The sequence below is a fragment of the Desmodus rotundus genome, chromosome 4, assembly GCF_022682495.2.
Source record: "Desmodus rotundus isolate HL8 chromosome 4, HLdesRot8A.1, whole genome shotgun sequence".
Lineage (NCBI taxonomy): Eukaryota > Metazoa > Chordata > Mammalia > Chiroptera > Phyllostomidae > Desmodus > Desmodus rotundus.
Window position 1 is genome coordinate 105,141,157 of NC_071390.1, and position 23,856 is coordinate 105,165,012.

General features: G+C 47.4%; 1 protein-coding gene across 1 annotated transcript in view; it reads right to left on the bottom strand.

The window, feature by feature from the left end:
* ADARB2 (adenosine deaminase RNA specific B2 (inactive)) overlaps positions 1-23,856 on the bottom strand; it is a 430,916-nt gene that overhangs the window by 33,115 nt on the left and 373,945 nt on the right. Inside the window, exons 5-6 of the mRNA XM_045187554.2 lie at positions 5,601-5,769; positions 2,227-2,378 (exon numbers count right to left, since the gene is read on the bottom strand). Of these exons, the coding sequence (XP_045043489.2) occupies positions 2,227-2,378; positions 5,601-5,769 (321 nt within the window). The remainder of the gene's footprint in view (positions 1-2,226; positions 2,379-5,600; positions 5,770-23,856) is intronic.

A 23,856-nucleotide genomic window follows, 5' to 3' on the forward strand; every position in this document is an offset into this window, starting at 1 on the left:
AACCCCAGGGTGCACCTGAGACATAATCTATTTTGTTTTTCTAAACCCCTGGCCTTACAAGTCAAGGGCTGGAGAGCCTGCAGTGGGTGCCCAATGAGCCAGAACTGTCCCTCTACAGAGACTGGTGGGGCTCAGGCATGACTGAGGCTCCTGTGGGGAGGAAGCTGGATGAATTAGTAATGGCCCCACACACCTGCAGGACTTCCTGAGAGCCCCTTGGCTGGGTCTTCTCGAAGCCAAACCTTTCGAAAAGACAAATGGAAAGACAATTCCAGTAACTGAATGGATTGTGTGTGTGTGTGCGTGTGTAGGGTGGGATCATGTAGACCCAGTCTGATGAACCTCTCAAGAAAAATGAACTACTTCATATTGTTTTCTCTCTCTCTCTCTGAGGTGTGGTAGCGAAGGAATGCCCCGCGTGACTCCACGGGGCTGCAGGCTGCAGCAGGTGGGGCTCTTCCCTTCGAGGCAGGGCTGTGTCCACTGCTCTGCCCAGGCCCACCCCCGCCCCTTGCCCCTGGGGCAGCACCTTGAAAGGTCCCTGACACTTAGTGGATTCCATTCTTTTGATTTGCAATTAGATTTGGTTCTTCCATTTACTTTCCACGGGGTGTTGTATGGACCAAATGTTTGCATCCCCCAAATTCTCCTGTTGAAGCCCTAACCCCCAGGGAGATGGTATTAAGAGATGGGGTCTTGGGGAAGTAACTTGGTTCAGATGAGGTCATGCAGGTAGAGCTCCCCAATAGGATTAGTGTTCTTGCTGAGAGACCCCAGAGAGCTAACCCCCTTACTCCTTCCATCATATGAGGATGCAGGGAGAGGACCCTGTCTGTGAACCAAGGAGAGGGCCCTCACCAGACACTGAGTCTGCTGGGCCAGGATCTCGGACTTGCAGCCCCCAGACTGTGAGAAGAACGTCTGCTGTGTATCAGCCCCCCAGGGTGGTGTTCTGCTCTGGCTGCCTGAGCTGACTGAGACAGTAGTGAAAATGTCACTTGGAATCCCACTATGGAGGATTCTGTCCAGCCCTCTCCAAAGGGGAAAGCTTGGAGGAAAGTTGGCAAAAAGCAGAATGCATTTTTCTGGACCAGAAACATTTCTGAGTGCCGGAGAAATAGATGAAATGCATGTAGGATGGAAATATAAAATAAAATAAAACCACGTAGGACTAAGTGCCATTTCTCTGCACATTCTTCATTTTTGCGGGAGGCGCTCTTCACAAGCCTGGGACACAGGAGGCACCCAGCACACACTCGTCTTTCCTCCCTGTGGTTCTGAGAACACAATTGTGGCCTTCAGGGGGTGGAAGTCAGAGGCAAAAACAAACTCTTAGTAACTGTACTGTCTGTGTGTTCCAACCATGGTTTCCTCTGAGCACAAGACTGAGCCTTGGGTGCCCCGGCCACTCATTAGGACCAAAGCCCTCCTCACACATATGCATTTAACGGCAGGGCCTACATCAGCAAGGCTGCCCGTGCAGTTTCTGGGAGGGTGTGCATGCATGTGTGTGTGCTGTGTATGCACAAGTATGTGTAGTATATATATACCCATGTAGTATCAGTAACAGCCTTTCTTAGCTGCCCACTGTTTACTTCACATGGAGACGTGGACCATGAGACCTACACAGAGAAGACCCCACTGAGCCCTCCACTCTGGGACACACAGTGCCCCCCCCCCCCCATGGTGGCAGGGGTGAAGGGTGCTGGGCACACCTGCTGTGGAAAGCTCCCAGAGGGCAGGTCTAGTGAAGGGACTCAGCACGAAACTCTGTGGGCGACGCTGGCTACCTGGGGGAGGTGTCTTTGCCTGGCATCAAGCGTCATGAAAATGCTGAGCTTTATTCTCCCAGAGATGCAAAGAAGGCAAACAAAGCAGCTTGAAGGTGTGGCTACTCCGTGTAATTCTGGTCCCTGTCCTCCTTCATTCTGTCCTCCAGCCTGGGACAGGGGGTTTCTGACCTATTAGATGAAGTGAGGGCCGGTGCAATGACATAGATAATTTTAGATTTCTCTCCACTCTGATATTCGAGAGGGATGACTACACAGAACGGCAGATCCCGTCTGTGCCCAGAGTCTCAGGGCCTCGCCACGCCACACGCCACACGCCACACGCCACATGCCACACGCCACACGCCACACACCACACACGCAGGATCTGGGCACAGACAGTGTGGGACCCAGCAGAGCATGGGGCTCCCGAAGACGTAAAAGTGCCATCTCTTACGGTCTGTGGTGATTTCGTAGGGCGAGTTGAGGCGCGCATCTCCGCAGGGGGACGTGCTCACGTACAGGTGGAACAGAGTGTTGTCCCTCAGCCTGTAGCCTCCGTCCTTCAGCCGCACGAATATGGAGCGCTCCGAGTCCTCACGCCGCTTGCTGGGGGCAGAAAGAGGCTGCACTCAGTACTGTGGATCAGAGCGTGCTTCGGTCTTACTTTGTCATTGTTCCCCAGTTTTTTCCTCTTCACCTTTGCATGGAAGCCTCTAGAATAGGTGACACCACGCGAAATCCTGTCCTGTTACCTTCCCCAACACTTACAGTCGGGCTGATCTTTCCTGAAGCCTGGATTCACAAGCGCTCCCCACGGGCCGGCTCCAGGCACTGTGGGTTTTGCTCGGCCTCACGTTTCCGTATTAACAGGGGGAAAGGAACTCTGAAAGGAGGCAGGGCAGGGCTGCCAGCCCAGTGCTTGGACCTGCGTTTCTGCTGGGCCCAGCCATGACCGCGCCAACACACTGAGCGGCCCTCCAAGAGTTGGAGGGCGCGCTGCCGCCCTGGGACTGCTCCCACTGTCGTCCAGCCCCCACCCCTCGGAGGCGCCGTGGCCCCACCAGGCACTGAGCCTACACGGCTCCTCCCCCCAGGCCTCGTTCTCACTCGGTACTCACTCTGTTTCTGCCGCTCTGGCTGTTTTCACACGTTCTGCCCCACTGGTGATGGATTCTGTTCTGCGGGGTTCTGAGATCACCAGGCGGCAGAACAGACATTTTCTCCCCAGGAAACCCTAGAGGCATCCCACCAGCCTTTCTGCTTCCTTGCCTCGCTCCTTCCGCTGCCAGCCCCCCTCACTCTCTCAAAGCGCCCCCCAGCCTTGGAGCATACGCACAGCCTGGCCTGCTGGGCGGCTGTGGGAGACCGGCTGCCTTTTGCTGTCTTTTTTCAGCCACGGCTTGTCCCCCAGGGAGGCAAGGTCATACCCCCAACAGTCAGCGCCATGATGCCAGCACACAGCCAGCCCAGGGCTGGTGTCGGCCTGTGCCTTCAGTGACACAAGCACGTGAGGCGTATTTGGAAATATTTCTGATTGAGAACTTGGAGATTTGGGAGAAAGCCTTCCCCACATTTGGAGAGGTTTGCAGCTCTGTCCCCGATGTTCAACTCCGGCCCCACCTTGCGGTCAGGCATACATTCCCTGGGCCAGCCTGGCGTGCCTCTGGGCCTTCCCGCCCCGTGTGGCTGCTACACGTGCCCTGGCATGCACGAGTCACTCCCTGAAGCCCCCGATAGCCCATGTTCGTAGGTGTAGGAACGCTGCCTCAAAGGATGTAGAATCAGTTAAAGAGGCAAGGAAGAAGCATTTCTGGCAGAGATATAGCTATGAAGTCACTGTGACCTAACTCAGAGCAGGGCTGCATCCGCAGGCAGCAGGTGCTCACGTCCACCTGTATTTCTGCTCCTCCGTGTTGTTATACAGAGAGATGCCAGCGCAGGTGACAGCCTGCTACATCCTGGCGGTCTCAGCAGGCTGCATGAGAACACGGGACATTCTGATTCGGGAGCACATTTCTCAGGGTCTGGACAGCCCCTTGCTTTTAGAACATCCTTCTGAAGACATGCTTAGAAGAGGAGCAGGCAAGAAACAGCATCTAAAGCCCATCACCAGCCACTTCAGTCCTGGTGTCCCAAGACAAGTTCTGGGAATTGGGCACATTGGGGTTTGGGGTGCAGGAGCAGGCTGGAGCCGAGCCTGATTGGTGTTTTGGATGGACTCAGAGCTGCTGGTTGGGACATGGGAAGTTGGCCTGGGCTTGTCTGGTGGTATTTGAGTGCCATGGCCTAGGACGGGATGAGGCCTGGGGAAGGGAAGCTAAAGGGCAGACTGCCTTGCAGCTGGTGTCTGAGAGGAGGCTGCCCATCTTGCAGAGGAAAGCCGTGCTGTGTGAGAAGTGTCCTTGGCTGAGAAAGTGTCATAAGAGGACACAGACAGGGCAGAGGCAGGTGCTCAGCAATCCCAAGCTTTTCTGCGGGTCACAGGCACTAAGCCTGGTGAAAGTACTGAACTGTACTTTGAAGTGAGTCCCCTTTGAAGTGGGCACAGCTCTGTCAAAAGGGTGCAGGGGTGATGTCACAGGCCCCCCGTCTGCGCACTGGGATGCAGTGGACCAGGGAGCAGGGAGTTGCTGCAGGTAACGGAGCACTGTCCCCACTCTCAGCTCCCTTGCTGCCACTCTGTCTTTCAAGGAGGGACAGCGCCATCTCCAAGAGATGGGCTTTTCTGTGAGGTTTTCTTCCTCTTTAAAATGCAAGGCTAATTCTGGGATTAGCAACTGAGGGCTGGTGGTGGGAAAAATATTGCCTTCACTTAAACCCACAGGGAAGGGGCAGCTTAAGCCAGAGCTGGGGGGAGTGCCCCTTTGGGATGCCTCCTCACCCCTGTAGCCAGTCCTGCACTTCCCACCATCTCCTTGTCTGTGGCATTTAGAGTGTGAGTAGTGAACAGGCCAGTCACCCTGAGTGACAGTTGACAGCATGTGGAGCACAGGGGTGGCCGTGGTCCCCACCCTCTGTCTGAATGGTGCCCTTGACCCTGCACACACTCTGGCTCATGGAGAGAGAGCCCTGCCAGCTGCCTGTGCCTTTACAGTGGTGTGCTGTCATCGCTGGAAAAAGCTGCCCTTTAGAGACCCCCTTCCTAGGCACTGAACGCTTGTGTCCCCAAACTTCATTTGCTGGCACTGGGAGGTGGGGCCTCTGGGAAGTGATTAGGTCCTGACGGTGCAGGCCTTAGTCACAGTGGGATTCATGTCCTTATAAAAAGACCCCAGAGAGCTCCCTCACCCCTCCATGTGAGGACACAGGGAGAAGACCCTGTCTGTGAACCAGGAAGACCGTCCTCAGCAGACATGGAATCTGCCAGCATCTTGATCCTGGACTTCTAGCCTCCAGACTGAGCAATCAGTGGTTAAGCCCCCAAACTGGGGCGATCTGTTACAGCAGCCTGAGCTAAGACACACCAAATGGTTTAATAGGCAAGTGGAATGCCATCAAATGGAATGGGTGTGTGACAAGGCATGTTCATATGTACAACTCATGTGTGGGGGGATGTGAACCTTGCAGATCATCTGCTGCAGTCACGGTTACTCGTAGGCAAGCCGGTGTTTCCTGGAGGGAGGCCTGAGAATTATGGTGGGCAGAGCCTGCAATTCCAGCATTCGATCAGCCGGTGCAGCAACATGGCTGATGCTTGTGCGGATGCCACCCATCTGTGTAAAGCTTGTGCAGTAGGGGCAGCCTGTCTACCACGGGCAGGGAGTCTGCCTGGATACAGCAGCTCTGAGCTCACATCCAGAGCACACGTCCCTGGGACGGGCCACTCACCTGAGGTGCAGCTCCAGCTGTGCATACAGGAAGTGGAGCAGTGCTCTCCGGGCCACGACCTCCGCGTGGCAGTCGTTGACCACCAGCCCCTGGTCATTGATGTACTCGCCGCTGATGCACTTGGTCCCCGAGGACAGGACGACAACCTGTGCTTGCCTGACGTCCAGGCCTGGGGACAGAGAAGATGACAGTCAGAACACCACGTGCAGCCTGCCCTGTCCCCTGGGGGTGACTCTGCTTTCCTCTCCCACCTGCCTCATCCCACCCAGGGGCCTGCTGCCTTAAGCCTTGAGGATCTCTAAGCAGCAGGCCTCCAGGTTCACTGTAACAGACAGGACAGCCCCGGCCACGAGCACCACACAGCTGCTGTGAGGCAGGGCTCTGAGGAGCTCCAGCAGGTGCTGGGGTGGCCCCGTGCCCACCTTGTTTCAGGACGGCACTGCCAGTGGGAGTTCTCATTTCTGGAAATCAACTGACTTCTCAAACCAGGATCAACAGGGGCAAACCCGAGGGTGTCTCTGTCTGACGGACATGTTTCTGTAGCAGGGTTCTTGGAAGAGAAGGTGTGGAGGAGATAATGCAGTGACCTGCCACCAAACAAGTGACACAGGGCCATTGCCACCCCTGATCTAGAGGGAGAGGAGCCTGGGGGACTGCTGGATTTTGGGCTGCGATTCCAAAGAGAGCAGAGCCCCCCAGGCTGGCTGTGTGTGCCATGATTACCCAGGGTGACTCCAGGCATCCTGTTGATGGGAGCATGTTTTGCACAGGACGGGAGTGGAGGCCAAGACAGGAAGAGGTTCTGTTGGAACAGGCCCCGCCTGGCCTCTCCCACCCCATCCAACGCAGTTAGCTTTTGCCTCTGAGGCCGCCTCGGGCTCCATGTGACATTGCTGTGCAAACTCGAGGTCATACACTCACTCCACCAGCCTACATAGAGCCTGCTGCCCCTTAGAGTCTCTGGTAACTCAGTGATGAGCTGGGCCAGGTGCCTGGGTCCCCCAAAGCCCATCTGTAAGTCACTTGGGACCCAGCCAGTCGTTCCTGCTCATAGACACTTGCTTTACTGATTTACTCCTTTATCTGGGCTTTGTCTGGACTTGAGCAAACTTCTGACCCTGTGGAAGTCAAGGTTATAATCCCTAAGAGTTGGAGGTGCGAGTGTCACATGTTCAGCCTCTGTGCCCCAAGACCCAAGAGCACTTGTGAAAAGTGCAGCCTAGGCCACGTGGAGAGGCAATCGAGGCTAACTGACCATGTGAGGGAGAGCAGAACACCAGGCCCAGCATGTGGCCTTCCAGATCTACAGAGGTGTCTGGTGGGCTTGGTTCCCTCCCTGGGCCCAGTACAGACTTGGGGTCTTTGCTGAGCCTGTGGCAACACTCCCCAGGAATCTGGCCTGGGCCTGGCCAGTGTCTGGGTTTGCACGTCAGGAATGATGTCTATGCTACAAATTTCCTGCTTCCTGAAACTTGCACTTAACCCAAGGACTGAGCACAGCATGACATGTCACCAACAGCAGTGGAACTGCGCTGAGTTCTCTGATTCAACCCATGGGCTTTTTGTTTTTCCTGAAGAGCCACAGGACGGATGGGGGATCAACTGCAGGTGGTGATGCCTCCCATTCCATCCCCATTTTCCATTTCTTGAGGCTGGTCCCTACAGCTCCTCCAGGGGTACAGACAGTGGTGGCCCTGCACCATGTACTGCCTCCTGTCCTTTGGGGTGTGCAGCTGACCCCTGGGCCCAGCACAGCACCGGGCACGGCATGTTCCACAGGAACAAGGCTCCTATCTGCTTGTGGCTGTCACATCTGACCAATGAAAAGAATCAATCAACTCCATGAGGATTGGCCTCTGATAAGCTCGCAAAATGTCCCTAGTTATTATTTTTTATTGATTATGCTATTACAGTTGTCCCATTTTTCTTCCCCTTTATTCCCCTCTACCCTGTACCCCCTGTCCCTCTAGTATTCCCCCCACTTTAGTTCATGTCCATGGGCTGTACATATAAGTTTGTCGGCTTCTCAATTTCCTATGCTGTTCTTAACCTCCCCCTGTCTGTTTTCTACCTACCATTTATGCTACTTATTCTCTGTACCTTTTCCCCCTCTCTCCCCCTCCCACTCTCCTGTTGATAACCCACCATGTGATCTCCATTTCTGTGATTCTGTTCCTGTTCTAGTTGTTTGCTTAGTTTGTTTTTGTTTTTATTTTTTTAAGTTTAGTTGTTGATAGTTGTGAGTTTGCTGCCATTTTACTGTTCATAGTTTTGATCTTCTTTTTTTTCTTAGATAAGTCCCTTTAACATTTCATATAATAAGGGCTTGGTGATGATGAATTTCTTTAACTTGATCTTATCTGGGAAGCACTTTACCTGCCTTTCCATTCTAAATGATAGCTTTGCTGGATACAGTAATCTTGGATGTAGGTCCTTGCTTTTCATGACTTTGAATACTTCTTTACAGCCCATTCTGGCCTGTAAGGTTTCTTTTGAGAAATCAGCTGATAGTCTTATGGGAACTCCTTTGAAGGTAACTCTCCCTTTTTCTCTTGCTGGTTTTAAGATTCTCTCCTTATCTTTAATCTTGGGTAATTTAATTATGGTGTGTCTTGGTGTGCTCCTCTTTGGGTCCAGCTTGTTTGTGATTCTCTGAGCTTCCTGGACTTGTATGTCTAGTTCCTTTGCCAGATTGGGGAAGTTTTCTTTCATTATTCTTTAAAATAAGTTTTCAATTTCTTGCTCTTTCTCTTCTTCTGGCACCCCTATGATTCAGATGTTGGAACATTTAATGATGTCCCAGAGGTTCCTAGCGTTTTCTCATTTTTTTGAATACTGTTTCTTCTTTCTGTTCCGGTTGAACGTTTATTTATTCCTTCTGTTTCAAATCATTGATGTGAGTCCCAGTTTCTTTCCCTTTATTGTTGGTTCCCCATATATTTTTCTTTATTTCACTTTGTATAGCCTTCACTCCTTCCTTTATTTTGTGGCCATACTCAATAATTTCTGTGAGCATTCTGATTACCAGTGTTTTGAACTCTGCATCAGATAGGTTGGCTAGTTCTTTGTTGATTAGTTCTTTTTCCGGAATTTTGATCCGTTCTTTCATTTTGGCCATATTTCTTTGTCTTGGTGTACCTGTTATGTTGTGAGGGGCAGAGCTTTAGGTATTTGACATGGTGGGGCAGCCCACTTCCCTACATTGTGGCACTGATGTGGGGGACGGGTCAGAGAGGGAACAATGCTGCTTGCTTGGCTCTCACCTGGCTTTTAAGAGACTGGCAGTTTTTCCCCCCACCACAACCCCTACAGAGTTTTATAGCCAGAGGCTCTGAGGCTTTATTTTGTCCTTGCTGGAGCCCTGGGTTGCTCAGTCTGCCTCACTCTCCAATTCCCCACCCCTGGTTTATCTGAATGCAAATGTGGGACTGTCCGCCAGCTGCTGCCTTACTGCATGTCCTCTCCATCCCTGGCTGCCAGTCTCTGCCCCTCTTACCAGACTGGATGAATGTTTCTTTATTAAGTCCTTGATTGTAGGACTTCCATACAGTTCGATCTTCTGGAAGTTCTGGTTGTTTTTTTGTTTTTAAATTGGTTGTTTTCTTCTTTTGGTTGTGCGAGGAGGTGAAACATATCTACCTATGCTTCCATCTTGGCCAGAACCCTCAAGTTATTATTGTTGTTATTTTTAAGGCTCATCATATAGGGTAAGAGCAGGGAGTTTTGAGGTCAGAATCACAAATGGGGGAGCTTTCTGACTCTCTGTCAGGTTCCTAGCTACAGGATGGGGGTGTTGGCAGCTGCCTGGGGATTCCACTACCATTCCTCTCCTGGCCTCAGCATTTCCCCTTTTCCAGCCACAGGACAGGCTTCGAAGGCAGTGGCTGATGAGTCCCTCAAGCAGTGCAGACTTCGTGAGTTACTCTTCACAGGACAGTGATCATTTTGGCTGAAATCAAAGGAATCTTGTCAACAAAAATGATGTTCTGTGCAAGAATGGAAAGCAAACAAAACAAAAGAAGCCTCAACAACAAACCCAAACTCCATGTCTTTAGAATGTGATGTTAATCTGCCTATGTTTAGGGAGACCCTAGAAGAGCACAAAATTCATCCTTTTCCTGATTTAGTGAACCTTGTGATCTGCGAGTGTAGCTGCATTTCTCTTCACTTAGCTGCTGAACCTCTCAAGGTCAGGAATCAGAATTTCCAGAAAATATTCCAAGTAGGGGCTGCCTGGAGAGTCCGTGTAATTAGATGGATTGCTTGGGACAATCCAGTTCACATTTCTGAGGTAGTAAGAAATCTGAGTTTTCAGGTGCTGCCTCCAGATGTCAGAAGAATGGTGTCAGGATACCCTTAGCCAGTTGTGCCTCTTAACAGGTGTCTGTGGCTTGCTGGGGCTGTGTGTGGTCAGTACGCCGGTGACAATTGAGCAGCTGGTTGTTCCCACTCTGCGAGGCCTGCAGTAAACAGGTGTATGGGCCATTTCTCTAAAGAGGTGATGTGCAAACCAAGCATATGCTGAAGTGCATCCTCCGTCTTTATAACATTTACTTCCCCAAATGCCAGACTGCCACTGTAATAAGGCAAGTAATAAGTTCTTTACATGTGCATATTGCTCTGCGCTGAAAGTTCTACCCTGAGAACTTAGTTTTAAAGCCTGTGTGCTCCCATCCTACTCCCTCTCCACACAGAGTGGCTCTTTCTATAGAGATAAAATGGGAGAGTAGAGAGAAAGAGAGGGGACAATGAGCACCACAAGTGACATAGGGGAGGGGGATGAGGAATGGGGAGAAGAGGGTGGATTGAGCCAATGTCAGCTCACTTGGTTGTGTCAGAGGGCTGGCCCATCGTGTGGGAGGCGAGACCACTGGGCAGATGGATGAGAGCTGTACAGTGTTGCTTTCTGTCTGTCCAGGTTCCTCCTTCCTCGGTCTTCATTTCTGTGGTCCTGAAAGCTGCCTGGGGTGTGGGCCAGGTTGGTCATTGCTGACCACCCTCTGCTGAGGTCTGGCCTCATGGAGACCTCAGGAAGCTATGGACACTTATTTCCCTATGTTTTGGTCACATAACTGCGAGCTTCTTTAAGATAAGTTAAAAACGACTACAACAACCCCCTTGTGATTTCTTCCCTGGGGCTGGCTGAAATGTTTAAAAGCAACTCAAAATGCAGCTGCTTCCTTTCCCACAGGGCCGAGCCCTATCACAGTGGCTCCGTAGGTGTGCCCAGGAGAGGACCTGAGAGTCATTTGTCCACATCACCTCATCCCACAAGGAGCTACATTCTAACTAAAATGGTTATCGAGTGACACTGTTGAGAAATAGCCAGTGAGGCAGCCATTTTGATGGAGAAATCATTTTGCAGATTCCAGCTTAATTAGAGCAGGTATTTAGAGGAATGAAAATTAACATTTATAATGACTTCCTGGAGTTTTCCAGTATGCAGATGTCCAGTGCACCTGCGGTATAACTTCTCAACAGACAACGACCTCTGAACTGGCACCTCTTCTCCCGAGGGCTGGCCTGCTCCCCCTCTTTGGATTCTGTGGACATCAGAGCTGCTGGAAAAAGGAACTGCTTTCCCTTCACCCCTCATTAATCCTCCCTCTGCAGCACTCCAGGCGCTACCATATTCATGACAATTTTGTGGCCCAAGAAACGCACTATTTGCTTATTCACTCTTCCTTAACCCACCTCCTAGGTGCCAGCACCATACTAAGTAACAGGAGACGCTGAGGTGTCAAAAACAGTCCTGTCCTTCAAAGGATTTATTTTGAATTTGGGGGGATGACCCAGGGACAGATAATGTCTCCAAATTAAGATATTGTGTGATAAATATCACATAAGTGCGCACACAGAATGTCATTAGAATGAGAGAGAGAGAGAGACAGAGGGAGACAGAGAGCACTTCCTACACGGGCTTGCCGGAAGCAGAGTTTGAGTCAGCCATTCCTGGGCAGTGATTTATTGAGAGCTTTTTCTCAGGAGGAACTTGGAAGACAATCATGGAAACAGGCTAGGATGGGGGATGAAGCCAGGCAAAGAGGAGGTATCCCTTTTTGTGCAGTCTCCTGCTGATCTGATAGAAAACTCTGGAATGTGCAGGGCACCCTGCTGTGAGGGAAGGTGCTGCTGGCTTCTGCTCCCTGGGGAGAGGGGCCCTGTTGCAGTGAGAGGCCCATGTGGCACCTACAGCTCCTGTTGCAACAACTCAGCTACAACCAATGAAACCCAAGAAGGTGTAGAAGCAGGACCTGGTACACCGTGGTTATTGGTTATCTCTTTTCTCATAAAATAGCTATTGAGAGTAAACCACTTATGCTGACCACATGAGGAGTGGCTACAGAAAATGTAAACATACCAATTTCTATACAATAAGTAGAAAAAGTGATCAAAGTTCTCCTCCACCCCTAAAGCACCAGGCTGTTAGTTTTGTGGGAGATTTCTATGAACATTTAAGTAGCAGACAATTTCAAGGCTACCCGATATATTCCACAGCATATAAAGATGAGGAAAACCTTTCAGTGGTTTTTATTATAAAATGCCTGTATTACTGATCTACCCACGTGAGTGAGGTTAATCAAGAATGTAACTGCAGGTGGCCCCACTCGTGGATATTAAAATTATAAATAAAATACGAACTACCAAGCATCAGAGGAAAAAAAAGCAATGTTGTAATCACTACAAGGTAGGTTTATTCTGAAATACAAAAATGGATTATGTTAAAAAATTAAAATGCAAAACAAATGTATGATTATAACCACAGATGGTGAGAAGACACCTGACAAAATCCAACAGTTACTTTGGATAAAAACTCAATAAAAAGAATAGATGAATTTTTCCAATGTGATTTTTATATATACACACCCACACCCACACATAGTATATATTGTGTATAGAGAGGTATATATAAACGCACACATATAGATGCAACACACACGTGTGTGGAGGTACATACACATAGAACAATATGATATATATAGACAGGTATATATATACACATGTATATAGGTACAGACATACATTGTCTGTAGGTTGGATACACAGACCCACACCCAGCATCATGCTTATTGAGAAACACTAGAGGGCTTTCTGCTGCATTCAGAAGCACGACCAGAATGCCCACCATAACTTTATTATTTAACACCTACTGACACTATTAGCAATACAACAGAGAAATTAGAGGTATGATAATTGCAAAGGAGCAGGTAACATGATTACTGTTTAAACACACTGTGACTGTATATGTGGAAACCTCCAGAGAACCCAGTTGAAATACTGCTAGAAACAGTAAAAGTCAGTAAGGTGACAGGGTACAGGTTAATGCACAGGGACCAATAGCTTTCATATTGCACCCAACACTAGTGAGGAACCATAAAGGAGAAATGCCTCCATTTACAGCAGTGGTGAAGATAATAGGAATATGCTTAACAATAAATGAACAAGAATGAGAATTAAACACCAAAACCTGACTGAAAGACACCAACAAAACTCACACAAACAGAAGGCATGCCACATTCCTGGGGAGAACATTTGACATCCTGTGTCCTCTCTAAAGCGGCCAATACGGTTAATGCGATTCCAACAGGAACGCTTGGGCTTTGTTTCTGATAAAGACAACCCGGTTCAAAGCATAGTTTTGTTTTTTGTTTCTGAGCCACGCAAGCTGATTCTAATGGGTAATCCAGGGAATTCTGAGGAAGAGGACTGATGCCAGGAGACAAGCCCCTAGTAGACATCAAGCAGGTGATAAAGGCTCAGTGACAAATTGCTGTGTGCTGATGCGTGAAGTCCAACAAACGGAACGAAGCAGGGAGTCCAGACATTCATCCAAACTCATGCAGGAATCTAGAGTGCGGTAAGGTTAGTAACACCTCTACCTGAGGGGCAGAGACACTCTCTCATTAACGGTGTGTAATGACTGAGGAACCACCTGGAAAATAAAGTTGCATCTTTACCTTCCACCAAGTAAATTCTAGTGGATCAAAAGTTTAGATGCAAAAATAAAGAACTGCACACAGAGGGTAATAGCAGTTTGTTCATAATTGCCAAAACCTGGAAGCAACCAAGGTGCCCTTCAGTAGGTGAATGGATAAATAAATGGTGATATACACAATCAATGAAATATTATTCAGCACAAAAAAGAAATGAGCTATCAAGCCATGAAAAGACGTGGAGTGACCTGAAATGCATGTTGCTAAGTGAGAGAAGTCAATCTGAAAATTTTATATATTGTATGATCCCAACTCCATGGCATTCTGAAAAAGGCAAAACTATGGAGACAGTAGAAGATCAGGGGTGGTCAGGGGTGAGGTGGGTGATGAACAGGTGGAGCACAGAGGGTTTTTAGGGCAGTGAGACTACTCTGTGTGATACTGTGATGGTGGTTACATGTCATATATTTGTCCAAAGCCACAGGATGTACAACCCTCAGAGTGACCCTAATGTAAACTATGGACTTTGGGTGATTAAAAAAAGTTGTAAATATAGTAGAAGAAAACATGGGATAATCTCTTTATAAATTTGGTGCATAAAATAACTTTCTTATTATAATTCAGAGTCCCAAAGCAGTAAAGATTGTTGTGGGGAACTGTTCCAAGTGTGGGAAATGTAGCTCAGCCCCCACTTGGAAAAGCCAGTGGGGAGCGAGGTTGGCGGGCAGGACCCATGTCCATGGATAGGTTCTCCAGTGGGAAATCAGGCCTACATTGTACCTAGACTGCTATGAGACTTGCTCTTGCTAAAACTCCCTCACCCTGAATGGAGGCAGCAAATGTTTACTGAGTATCTTTAACTTCCTAAAGTCTGTGCTAAACTACCCAAGCATGGAGTGTGAGCAGTTTCCCCCTTGAGCTGTAATATGCTTGTCTTTGAAGTAATTATCAGTATTCTGTCCTTTGTTGTCCTTAAAAGGTAATCACCTGTGGTGAACCTGTGCATAGTAAATGAGGACTATCCTCCATGTAATGTGCCCAGAAAAACAATAAAAGCCTGTCCAGGTGGGGGTCAAAAGCCCTCTCTCTAACTTGGAGAGCGGCCACACAGTCCCTTTTTCTCCACAGGATTTCTGTAGTCCGTGTACATTTGCATATTGCCACCACCACAGCAGATCCTGCGGCCCGGGATCCGCGTCAGATTGTTATATTCAAATACATAAAAATAAAAAAAAAAACCACCTCTGAATGGACAAATATCTTGAAGGCAGCAAAAAAAACAATTAAAAATGGGAAAAATATTACAATTTATATCACAAAAAAGCATTTTGTCTAGAATATGTAAAAAGCTTTTGGGAAAAAAAATACTCCAATAAAAAAATGGGAAAAAACTATGTAAAAACAGTTCACAGAAAGAAAATATAAAGTGGTTCTTAAATATATGAGAAAACATTCAACCTCACTGATTATATATACATGCATATATTCAAGTTAAAAATACAATGACCTATAATTTACATCTCTCAGACTGGTAACACGTGAAAGTTCATCAATGTGTAGCTGGAATGGCCGTGGGGAAGCATCTACCTACAACAGCTGGAGGACTCTATGGGGGTAATTCCATCTGAAGGACAATTGAACAATTTCAGATGACAATCGAACACACCCTTTGACCCAGCAATTGTTTTCCTGGGCATTTATCTTACCCTCACACCTGCACATGTAAAAGTGGCGTTTGTACGAAGCTTTCTGCCTCGGCAATGTTTATAATAGCAAATAATAAACGACCTGAGTGCCCATCGATAGGGGACTGGTTAACATGTAGACATCTGTAGCCTGGGCTCCTTGGAGCTGTAGGACAGGACAGAGAAATTCTCTACAGAGGTAGAAAGATTTCTAAGCTCTTATAACATGGAAAAAGCCAGAGGTGTTGAAAAAGGGAAGAGAAGAACGCATGTGTATTTCTTGCATAAGTGTAAAGAAGCAGCGAGGGTACCTGGGATGCTACCCTGCGCACCAGCTGGCAAGTCAGCCTGTGACTGTCTTGTGGATTCAGTAGGAAGACACGAGTTCCTGGGCCAGAGACAGGGGGAACCATTCCTCACAGCACAGCAGGCAGCATGGGGACCTTCCTTTTGCTTTGATGCCTGACCCAAGCCTCCTAAAACTGAAGGCAAGACATAGCAATGCATGTCAAAGAAACAAATATCAAAGCAATAGAAATTAGAAACAGAAAGGAATGGTCTTTAAACTCTGAGCAGACTGAGCACACTGAGGGTGTGGTGTATAAATAATTCCAAGTCCTTTTATCCAGCACTGTGTCCATTGGGTCTAACGACTCAAGTCATCGTGTTTCCAAGATGTCCCTTTCACAGCGTCTCAGCTGAGCGTTAGGAAAGGTTCCTCCGTAGTGAGCCTGAATGATCTGAAGTTTCACTCCCTCCCTCAGGTCCGCAGCCTCTGGGTGGTTTGCAGCCTCTGAACACTTGCAGAGAACTTCCTGCAGTTTCACTTCTAGTCATTGGTTGTTCACAGTCTATGATTCTCAGTCTTCTCCTATGAATCCATCCCTTCCTCTTCTAAGTTTCTGTTTATATTCTCTAAATCTCCTCTGATTAGTTTCAGGGAAAGAGGCTTTAAAAATGCCACTCAGGTGCATCTGGTCTGTGGGGCACTGGCTGGACTAAGACTGAAGGAAAGTATTTTCAGTCTCGAAGGGCAGCTCTTCTCCCACACAGGTCCTGATCTGGGGCTGCCTGCACAACCGGAAGACAACACTGTCCCCAGGGCTTCTGCTCTTTGAGTATTGAAAATGCATGGATTTTAGGAGCAAAGAAAGTGATGCATAAGAGTTTTGTGTGTTACCCTATGAATGGCAACATGTCTGTAAAGGACATCGGATGACAAGGTGGGCAGGGTCTGACTCTCTCCAGGCACAAGTTTGGAGCCAGGTAACTCTGATTCTACTCCTTTGAGACTTTGGTAAGGTGAACTTGTCCATTGTCCCATTTGGGAAATGGGGACAAAACTAGTGCTATTGAGTTTTTGAAGATTAAAATCATGTCACGTGTTTAACATGTGCCTTTCTGTATGTCATAAATATACCATAATTTTAGCATGTACTTCAATTCCCCTATAATCACTTTCATTTCCCATATCTGCACCCAGGCATTCTCTATAATTTCTATTGCTAGAATGGTGTTAAAGACCGCATGTTCTTTTATTATTTATATTGACTATAAAGCTCATGTTGGTCATAGGAGAACAAGGGGGCTCGTTAGGAATAGCTGATAAACAACATGTTCGAGAGTTTCTTAAAAATAAATCTGACTGTGGCACTGAGCTATAGGCAAAACCCAAATCAGTGATGAGTCTCACTGATAGCTCCCGCCTTATGATCCAAGGGCCTTTTATCTATGTCATTCACTCAATGAGTATGGAACACCTACCTTATTGGAGGGAGTGGGGATGCAAAACTAAAATCCCAAGGTCCAAAACTTTTGTCGCTTTGGCTGGCAGCTAGGGAAGGAGGCAGGCACACTACAGAGAAGTACCTCAGTGTGATGCAAGCTGGGCACATTGGCGGACCCCTCCTGGGAGGATGGGGTGCTGGGAGAAGTCAAGGCGCGTCTTGAAAGCACTTGGGAACAAAAGATGGTGTTGAAAGACCCTGGAATGGCCAGTTTGTCTGAGGGACATGGTCTCAGTGAATGAGCTGTGTTTGGCTAAGTGCAGGGTGCCCCCTGCCCTGGGCCCTGAGATAATCTCAGATGCCCATTTAGGTAGGTGTTTGCATGTTTGTGGAGGATGTGAAGTGGAAGATTTGGTTAAGCATCTGAAGCAATTTCTTAGACATTGAAAGTTTGTACATGTAACTGCCCAGTGTGGAGTTCACCAGATTCAGGGGTGCCTGCAGAGAAACTTTGTGGGTGCCCTTGAGGACCGAGGGCGGTTTGCTGTTTCTGTTCTGAAGGACAGTGGGCATTTTTATCAGGGAGCCCTAAGTGCTGACACCGGTGGGTTTTGTGAGTGAGCCGTGAACCAGGCCTGGGTTTCTCAGGGGTCCTCGGTGGTTAGAGCAAGTGCAGAATCACACGCACATTGATTTCCTTCCGAAGAACTGCCCTCAGGGCCTGGTCCCTCTCCCTTGGGATTGCCAGCCTGTTCATCGGTGTCAGCACCCTGGTGAGGACTGAGAGTGGCCCCCTGCTCTGGGGCCTGATTGGGGCCAAGGTAGGACGGAGGGCTTGGACTGGGCACCATGAAAAAGGAATGGTTCTAATGCCACTCCTCTTCTCTTCTAAATGATTTGGCTTATTTTGTAGATGGAGATCCCCACATAGCCTGACGAGGAGTGAGGGACAGTGGACGCAGGTGAGTCTGCTGTGTCAGGTATGGCCAGGACACAGTGCTCACCCCACAGGACCGTACGGCTCCGGGGCACCGAGGAGATGCAGAGGCAGTGCCTAGACCGACACTAACAATTGCTTGTGCATTCTGATCCGTGTGTGGGCTGACAGGCGGATGGGATCCCCCCATGGAACTGAGCTCTCCCAAACTCAGTGGGCTGCAGGCAAGCGGAGAGGTAAGCACAGGGAGGAAAACTTAGCAGAAGCTGAAGGCTCTGTGGGGGGGCTGATGGCTGTTCTGGGGGTCTCTGGGTGGTCCAACCAATGATATGGTGGCTGCATGTGCTAAGGCCCAAGTGAGAGGCAGATGAGGTGGGGGCTGGGAACATGGGGTCTGTGTGAGAGAGACAACATGGACATGTTAAGAATGGTGTTTCAGCCATTGGGTTGACTTTGTCTATGTGATTACAATGCATCTGATGCACTTTCCTAATAAGTTAACTCAGCATTTCCAAATCTAACTTTTGGGGGTTAGGGATTGGGCAGACTCGCTGCAGTCTTATTTCCTGCTCCCACGGATCTTTCTCCTCTCTTCCAGTCAGAGCTGGTGACTCAGTTATTGCTTAGAATTGAGTCAGTGACTGGGGGAGTTGGGGTGCAATGAGATAGGAGTCACTCTTGGCTGGTTCCCTCAGCCCGGGGTCAGCCCTCCTCCCTCACCTGGTTCAGCAAAGTTCTGATCAGGAGTGCGGGATGCCTCCTCTTCCCTCCCTGAAGGGGGCCAACAGCAGGACAGCAGCATTTTGGGGAAAGATGAGGGAAATCCAGGAGAATTCCAGACGCTGAAACCACAAGGGGCCAGACCCAAGCCAGCAGCCCCTAGTGTCCAGCCTGCTGGTTATGTGACACTAATCAGGTGGGCATTTGTTTAAGACACCGCTGATCTACTTACTACCTATGCCCTGCAGTCAGGTGTGTCTCCTAACTGATAAACTTCAGAATGCACAAACTTCCGGCAAACTTCCGGCACCCACACAGCAAAATGCAGTACAAGGTATACGTTAGAAGATGCGAGGTGGCCAGGTTAGTTTACAAGGAGGTTATTAGTTGTGTCTTCAAACAGCAGCATTGTGAGGGTTTCACTGGATACAGACATGGTGATGTTACATTTAGCATCCTACTGCCAAGAAAGTAGGACAGGAACTCTGCAATTAGTGGATTGGCAGTTCTGTTTATCTTCCCATTCGGATGGGTGGAGTGTGCACTTCGCCCCATTAGGAGCCCATTCTTTTAGATCCAAGGGACAGGCATGCAGCAGCTGATGTGAGTGATAAGCAGGGTGACTGACAGGACGCCTGGCTGGAGTTGAACCCAGAAATAATGAGAGTGTGAAGCAGAACTCATGCATAATTCATGGGCTAAATATTTTAAGCGAAGAGCTTTCCTCTCCATGAGTAATCACTTGATGTTCTTGATGTTCTCCGTTTGTAAGAAGGAGGATGTGGGACATATTTGAAGGGGTTCAAAGGGGGAATCTCATCAGCCCCTGGATTCCGTCTCTCTGCCTGGCAGCTCTCTGTTGACCTCCTAGTTCGTTCTGTTCTTTTCTCTCTGAAACTTACTCTGGGCACAAGTGGCTGGTGACTTAAAACACTCTTTGGTTAGTGGCTGACGGCACAGGCAGGTGCTGATCATGCTTACCCTCCCCTGCCCCCACCCCCCATCCTTTCTGTCTCCTGATTCTTTTTTTAAAAAAAATTTTTATTGTTATTTAATTACTGTCTCCTGATTCTTTTGACTGCTGTCTGGTTCTTTTACTGGACCCTCTCCAGGAATGACTCCAGAGCCGACTTCTCACCTCCCGTGGGAGCTACCACTTCCTTCCTTTCTCATCTTCACTCCGAGGGGTCTTGACCTGGGCAGCACAGCCCTACCTGCTTCCCCTCTTCAGTTGTCAGCACAGGTGACAGTCTCCTGCCCCAGGATCCTTCTGGCATGTCTCCAGAGCCCTCCTTCCGGAGGACTTCCAAAGCTCAATACAGTGGAAGACCAGGTGTAGACACAGGAGTGTGTGGGGAATGTGACAGGGTGTAGAGGTAGGGGTGTGTAAGGCACTGGGGGGAGGCCTTGAGACCCTGGATTTCCTCAGTGTGACTCCCCACAGTCTGATTTGGGGGGGGGTCAGAGAGCAACACCACTTGCTTCTCCAGTGTTTACTGCAGAGCAGGGCCAGCTACTGCAGATGGATCAACTGTGAAAATTTAAATACAGGTCAACTGGGTAAGAGAGGAGTACAAACTATGACCCTCCCTGTGCACATGTTTGGAAATCCAGAGGACTTCAAAGGGCTACAGCTGTACCCAGCTCCACATTTGATTCTCAGTCCAAGTCCTACAGAATATATTTGTTACACCTCCAGTTATACATGGGGGCCAAAGATAATTAACTCCTCCTATAACAGGTAATGCATAAGAATTGTCCTGAGCTTCCTCGTCCCTCCCTCTCCTTCCTCCCTCTCCTTCTTTCCTCTCCTTCTTTCCTTCCTTCCTTTCTTAAAAAATACAGTGTTGAGGTTATCTTTCCCTTCAATAAAACATTTTGGGTAGTTAAATTATAGGTTATGACTTGATCAAAAAAATGCAAAAATATTTGAATAGCTTTGATGGGGGTACCTGATCTCAAAAGAATGCTGATAAATATTGTTGTCTTCCCTTTTTTAATGAATTTCCTTAGATGCACTTCCTTATTGAGCAGGAGTAAATTAAAGCATTTTGCGAGGATTTAGCCCTCTTTTTAGCAGGTTTGGTTTCGGTGGCACTGATCAGCCCCTTGTGAGTTACTCTGGACCAAACTCCTGTTTATCTCTAAATGAGCAGGAGTGGGGGTGGGGTGGGCCAAATGTCCAGTTGGGGACTGATTGTAAGGAGAGACGTTTTGTGTACACAAGTCAGCATTTTTGTGACACAGGGTCAGTAGTAAATTCTATCCTGTGTCTTGTGGTTTAAACAGACTTAAAATCAAGTGTGCATCACATTCTTACTTGGTTGAGGAGCAGCCCCCATGAATCTGAGCACATCTGTGGAGACTTGTCACCACCTTCACATGTCTCCATCCCTGCTTAAGAGCTATTCAGATCAGTTCCTTGACATGCACACGGTCATTTACCACCTCTCATCCCAGCGTAAGTTTCTGTTCAGGGCTTCCTGTCTAGTTCCTTTTTCCCACTTATCTTCCCAATCCCCACGGGGCCTAAATGAAAGGGCCCCACCTCTAATTTTATAGCCAGAGTAATTGCCAGCCATTTGGGAAGGCGGAAAGTGGAAAGATAGAGGTTCTGGAATATGGGGGGTACTCTCCTCCTATTCTCCACCATAAGGCTTCTGTGAAGATGGACCTTCACAAGTTGTTCTCGTGTGCTGAAAAGAGACATTTAACTGTATTGTCAAGTGCAAGTGCTCTGTGGAGAGGACCCCTGACTGGAAGTGACCTCTTAGGATGAACAAAGGTGAGTCTTATGGTGAAGGAACTGGGGGACTGTCTGAGAAAGTTAGGGGCCTGTTAGGAGGTTTACGTCCCTGGCAAAACTGTCCTCCTTTTGGCAATGGGTGGTCCCTCGCCAGTGGCCAACTCCTGCCCACCATATCAAGGACACAGCTGCTAGTGACAGGGAGATGGGCCAGGCAGCCTTACTGTTGGGGTGACAGCTTGTTGGAAAAAGTAACCACAACTGGCCACTTTTTGCACAACTGGAAATCCGTGCCTGGTGCTATTAGACAATCAGCCTAATATTTTATTCACAAGTGAGTCTCTTCATACAAAAATCACATGCAGGATGAAAGAGAAAGACTGGAGGTGAAGAAAGAGGGCCTGATCACCAAGGATGCACAGTAACTAGGGAGCAGAGGGGAACTTAGGAATTTGCCAACGAGTCACCTTGGCGAAATTTGAGGAGACATTGCATCTATAAAATAAGAAGAGTACCCCTTGGAAAAAGAGGAACTTGAGGACAAGAGAGATGTGTTGAGCAATAGAGGCTGTAAAAAGGGCAGTTGAGTTGTCAGATAAATTTAAGAAATTTTCAAAAACACAGAGTGAAAGGTACATTACAAATAAAAGAAATGTAAAAGGCAGATGATTTATTCAGGATATTGAAAATTTCACAAAAACATGTATGAAAGAAGAAATTTATCAAAGAAACTGTATGAGAGAAAAATACAAAAATAAGCAGCTTAGACCATTTATGAAGGGGAAATGAGGCTGGATGATCTGAACTGGATGGTGTAAGAAAGAAAGTTTAAGAATTTATGTAAAATTACAAATATTACACACAAATAACTAAAAGTAAAAAAGCACCAAATTTTAACAGTGTGAGTCAGTAGATAGTATCTAGAATTAAAAATCCAGAAATATAGAAACAACATAGTATTTATAGTCATGAGAACAAAAATTAAACACGACTAGAGGTGTCTGCCTCTAGTGAGGAGTGGGGGAGAATGCTGTTTTTCATTCATAGGTCTTCTCTTGAGTTTTTACCACGCAACTGCATTATTTTGACAAAAGAAATAACTTCATATGTGTACTTTTTTGCTATCATATTTTTTGTAATGGCTACAAAATGGTCTGAGGCTCATACATGGGAAGGATTTTACATGAACTAATTGGTGTGGATGAATTGGCATCTCACCAAAGAATGCAGGGGGCAATTGTATAATTTCATTAAAAAACCCTGATTTTGTAAGGTAGTAGTATATATAGCAACTAGAATAAGACATAATACCCCATCTCAGAGTTTCTTAAGAGTTTGAGTAACTGAATTAGAGTTAAGAATATGGCACACCAACTTTAAGTAAATAACTATTTCAAAATGTTTCTATTAGTAATTTTGCCCATTTCTCCATAATCTCTTTTTAATCAATGTGTTTATTAAATCTTCTATCTATAACAGGAAAGTGAATTTCAGCAATTTATTCTTCAATATTCATAAACTACTAATTAGTGAATTTTTACCTTATAAAGCCTCACTTTTATGTAATAAATTTAGTTCATATACTTAATTGCTTGCACACAAAGCAGTGTATTCACTGGCACTTTTAAGTACCATTTTTCCACAATGCTTTGTAAAACATTTCTGTTTTCCAAGGGAAGTCTTTGACTTTCTTAAAAAAGTGGAAAGATACCGGATAATCACAGCTCCAAAGCTGGGAAATATTGAAAAACTACTCACCAGATAATACTGACATACGTTTTTGGGGTCAGAAATATTTTGCACAGTAAAGAGGAAACACTGTTTGGTGTCTTTCCTTTCCTCCTTTCTTCATTCACATTCAGGGGTCTGGCCAATATAATTTAAAACCATGTTACCCTGGAATCTGTGGCAGAAAAATCTATGACACTCCAAATTTTAAAATTTGCCAAGATTTTGTTTCTGTGATCCTACAACTCTGTGCATATAACTCATTCACACTTAAATATTTTTAAATCCTCATCCGAGGACATTTTTTCATTGCTTTTAGAGGGAGAGGAAAGGAGAGTGGAAGGGAGAGAGAGAAGCATCAGTTGGTTGCCTCTTGTATACACCCAGACCTGGAATTGTACACGCTCATACTGGGGACAGGGATCGAGGATTGAACCCAGAACCTAGGCATTGGACAATCTAGGTGTCCTGACCAGGAATCAAATCCACAACCAAATGCTCCAACCAACTGAGCCATACTGGCCAGGGCTCTTACACACTTTTTACATTGGATTTAAAGTTTTCTTTACGACCCATTCCCTACTAGGATGGAAAACTCATACAGGCAGGCTTTTTGTCTATTTTGTTCTCTGTGGTTTTCCCAGAACCTAGGATAGACTCTAGTGCTGGTGGGCCCTCAATAAGCAAGTTACAAATGAAAGAGTATGCCTACTAATAGTAGCACTTGTGTGGCACTTATTACGGACTAGGCATCTCTCTAAGTGCTTGTACACATGAAC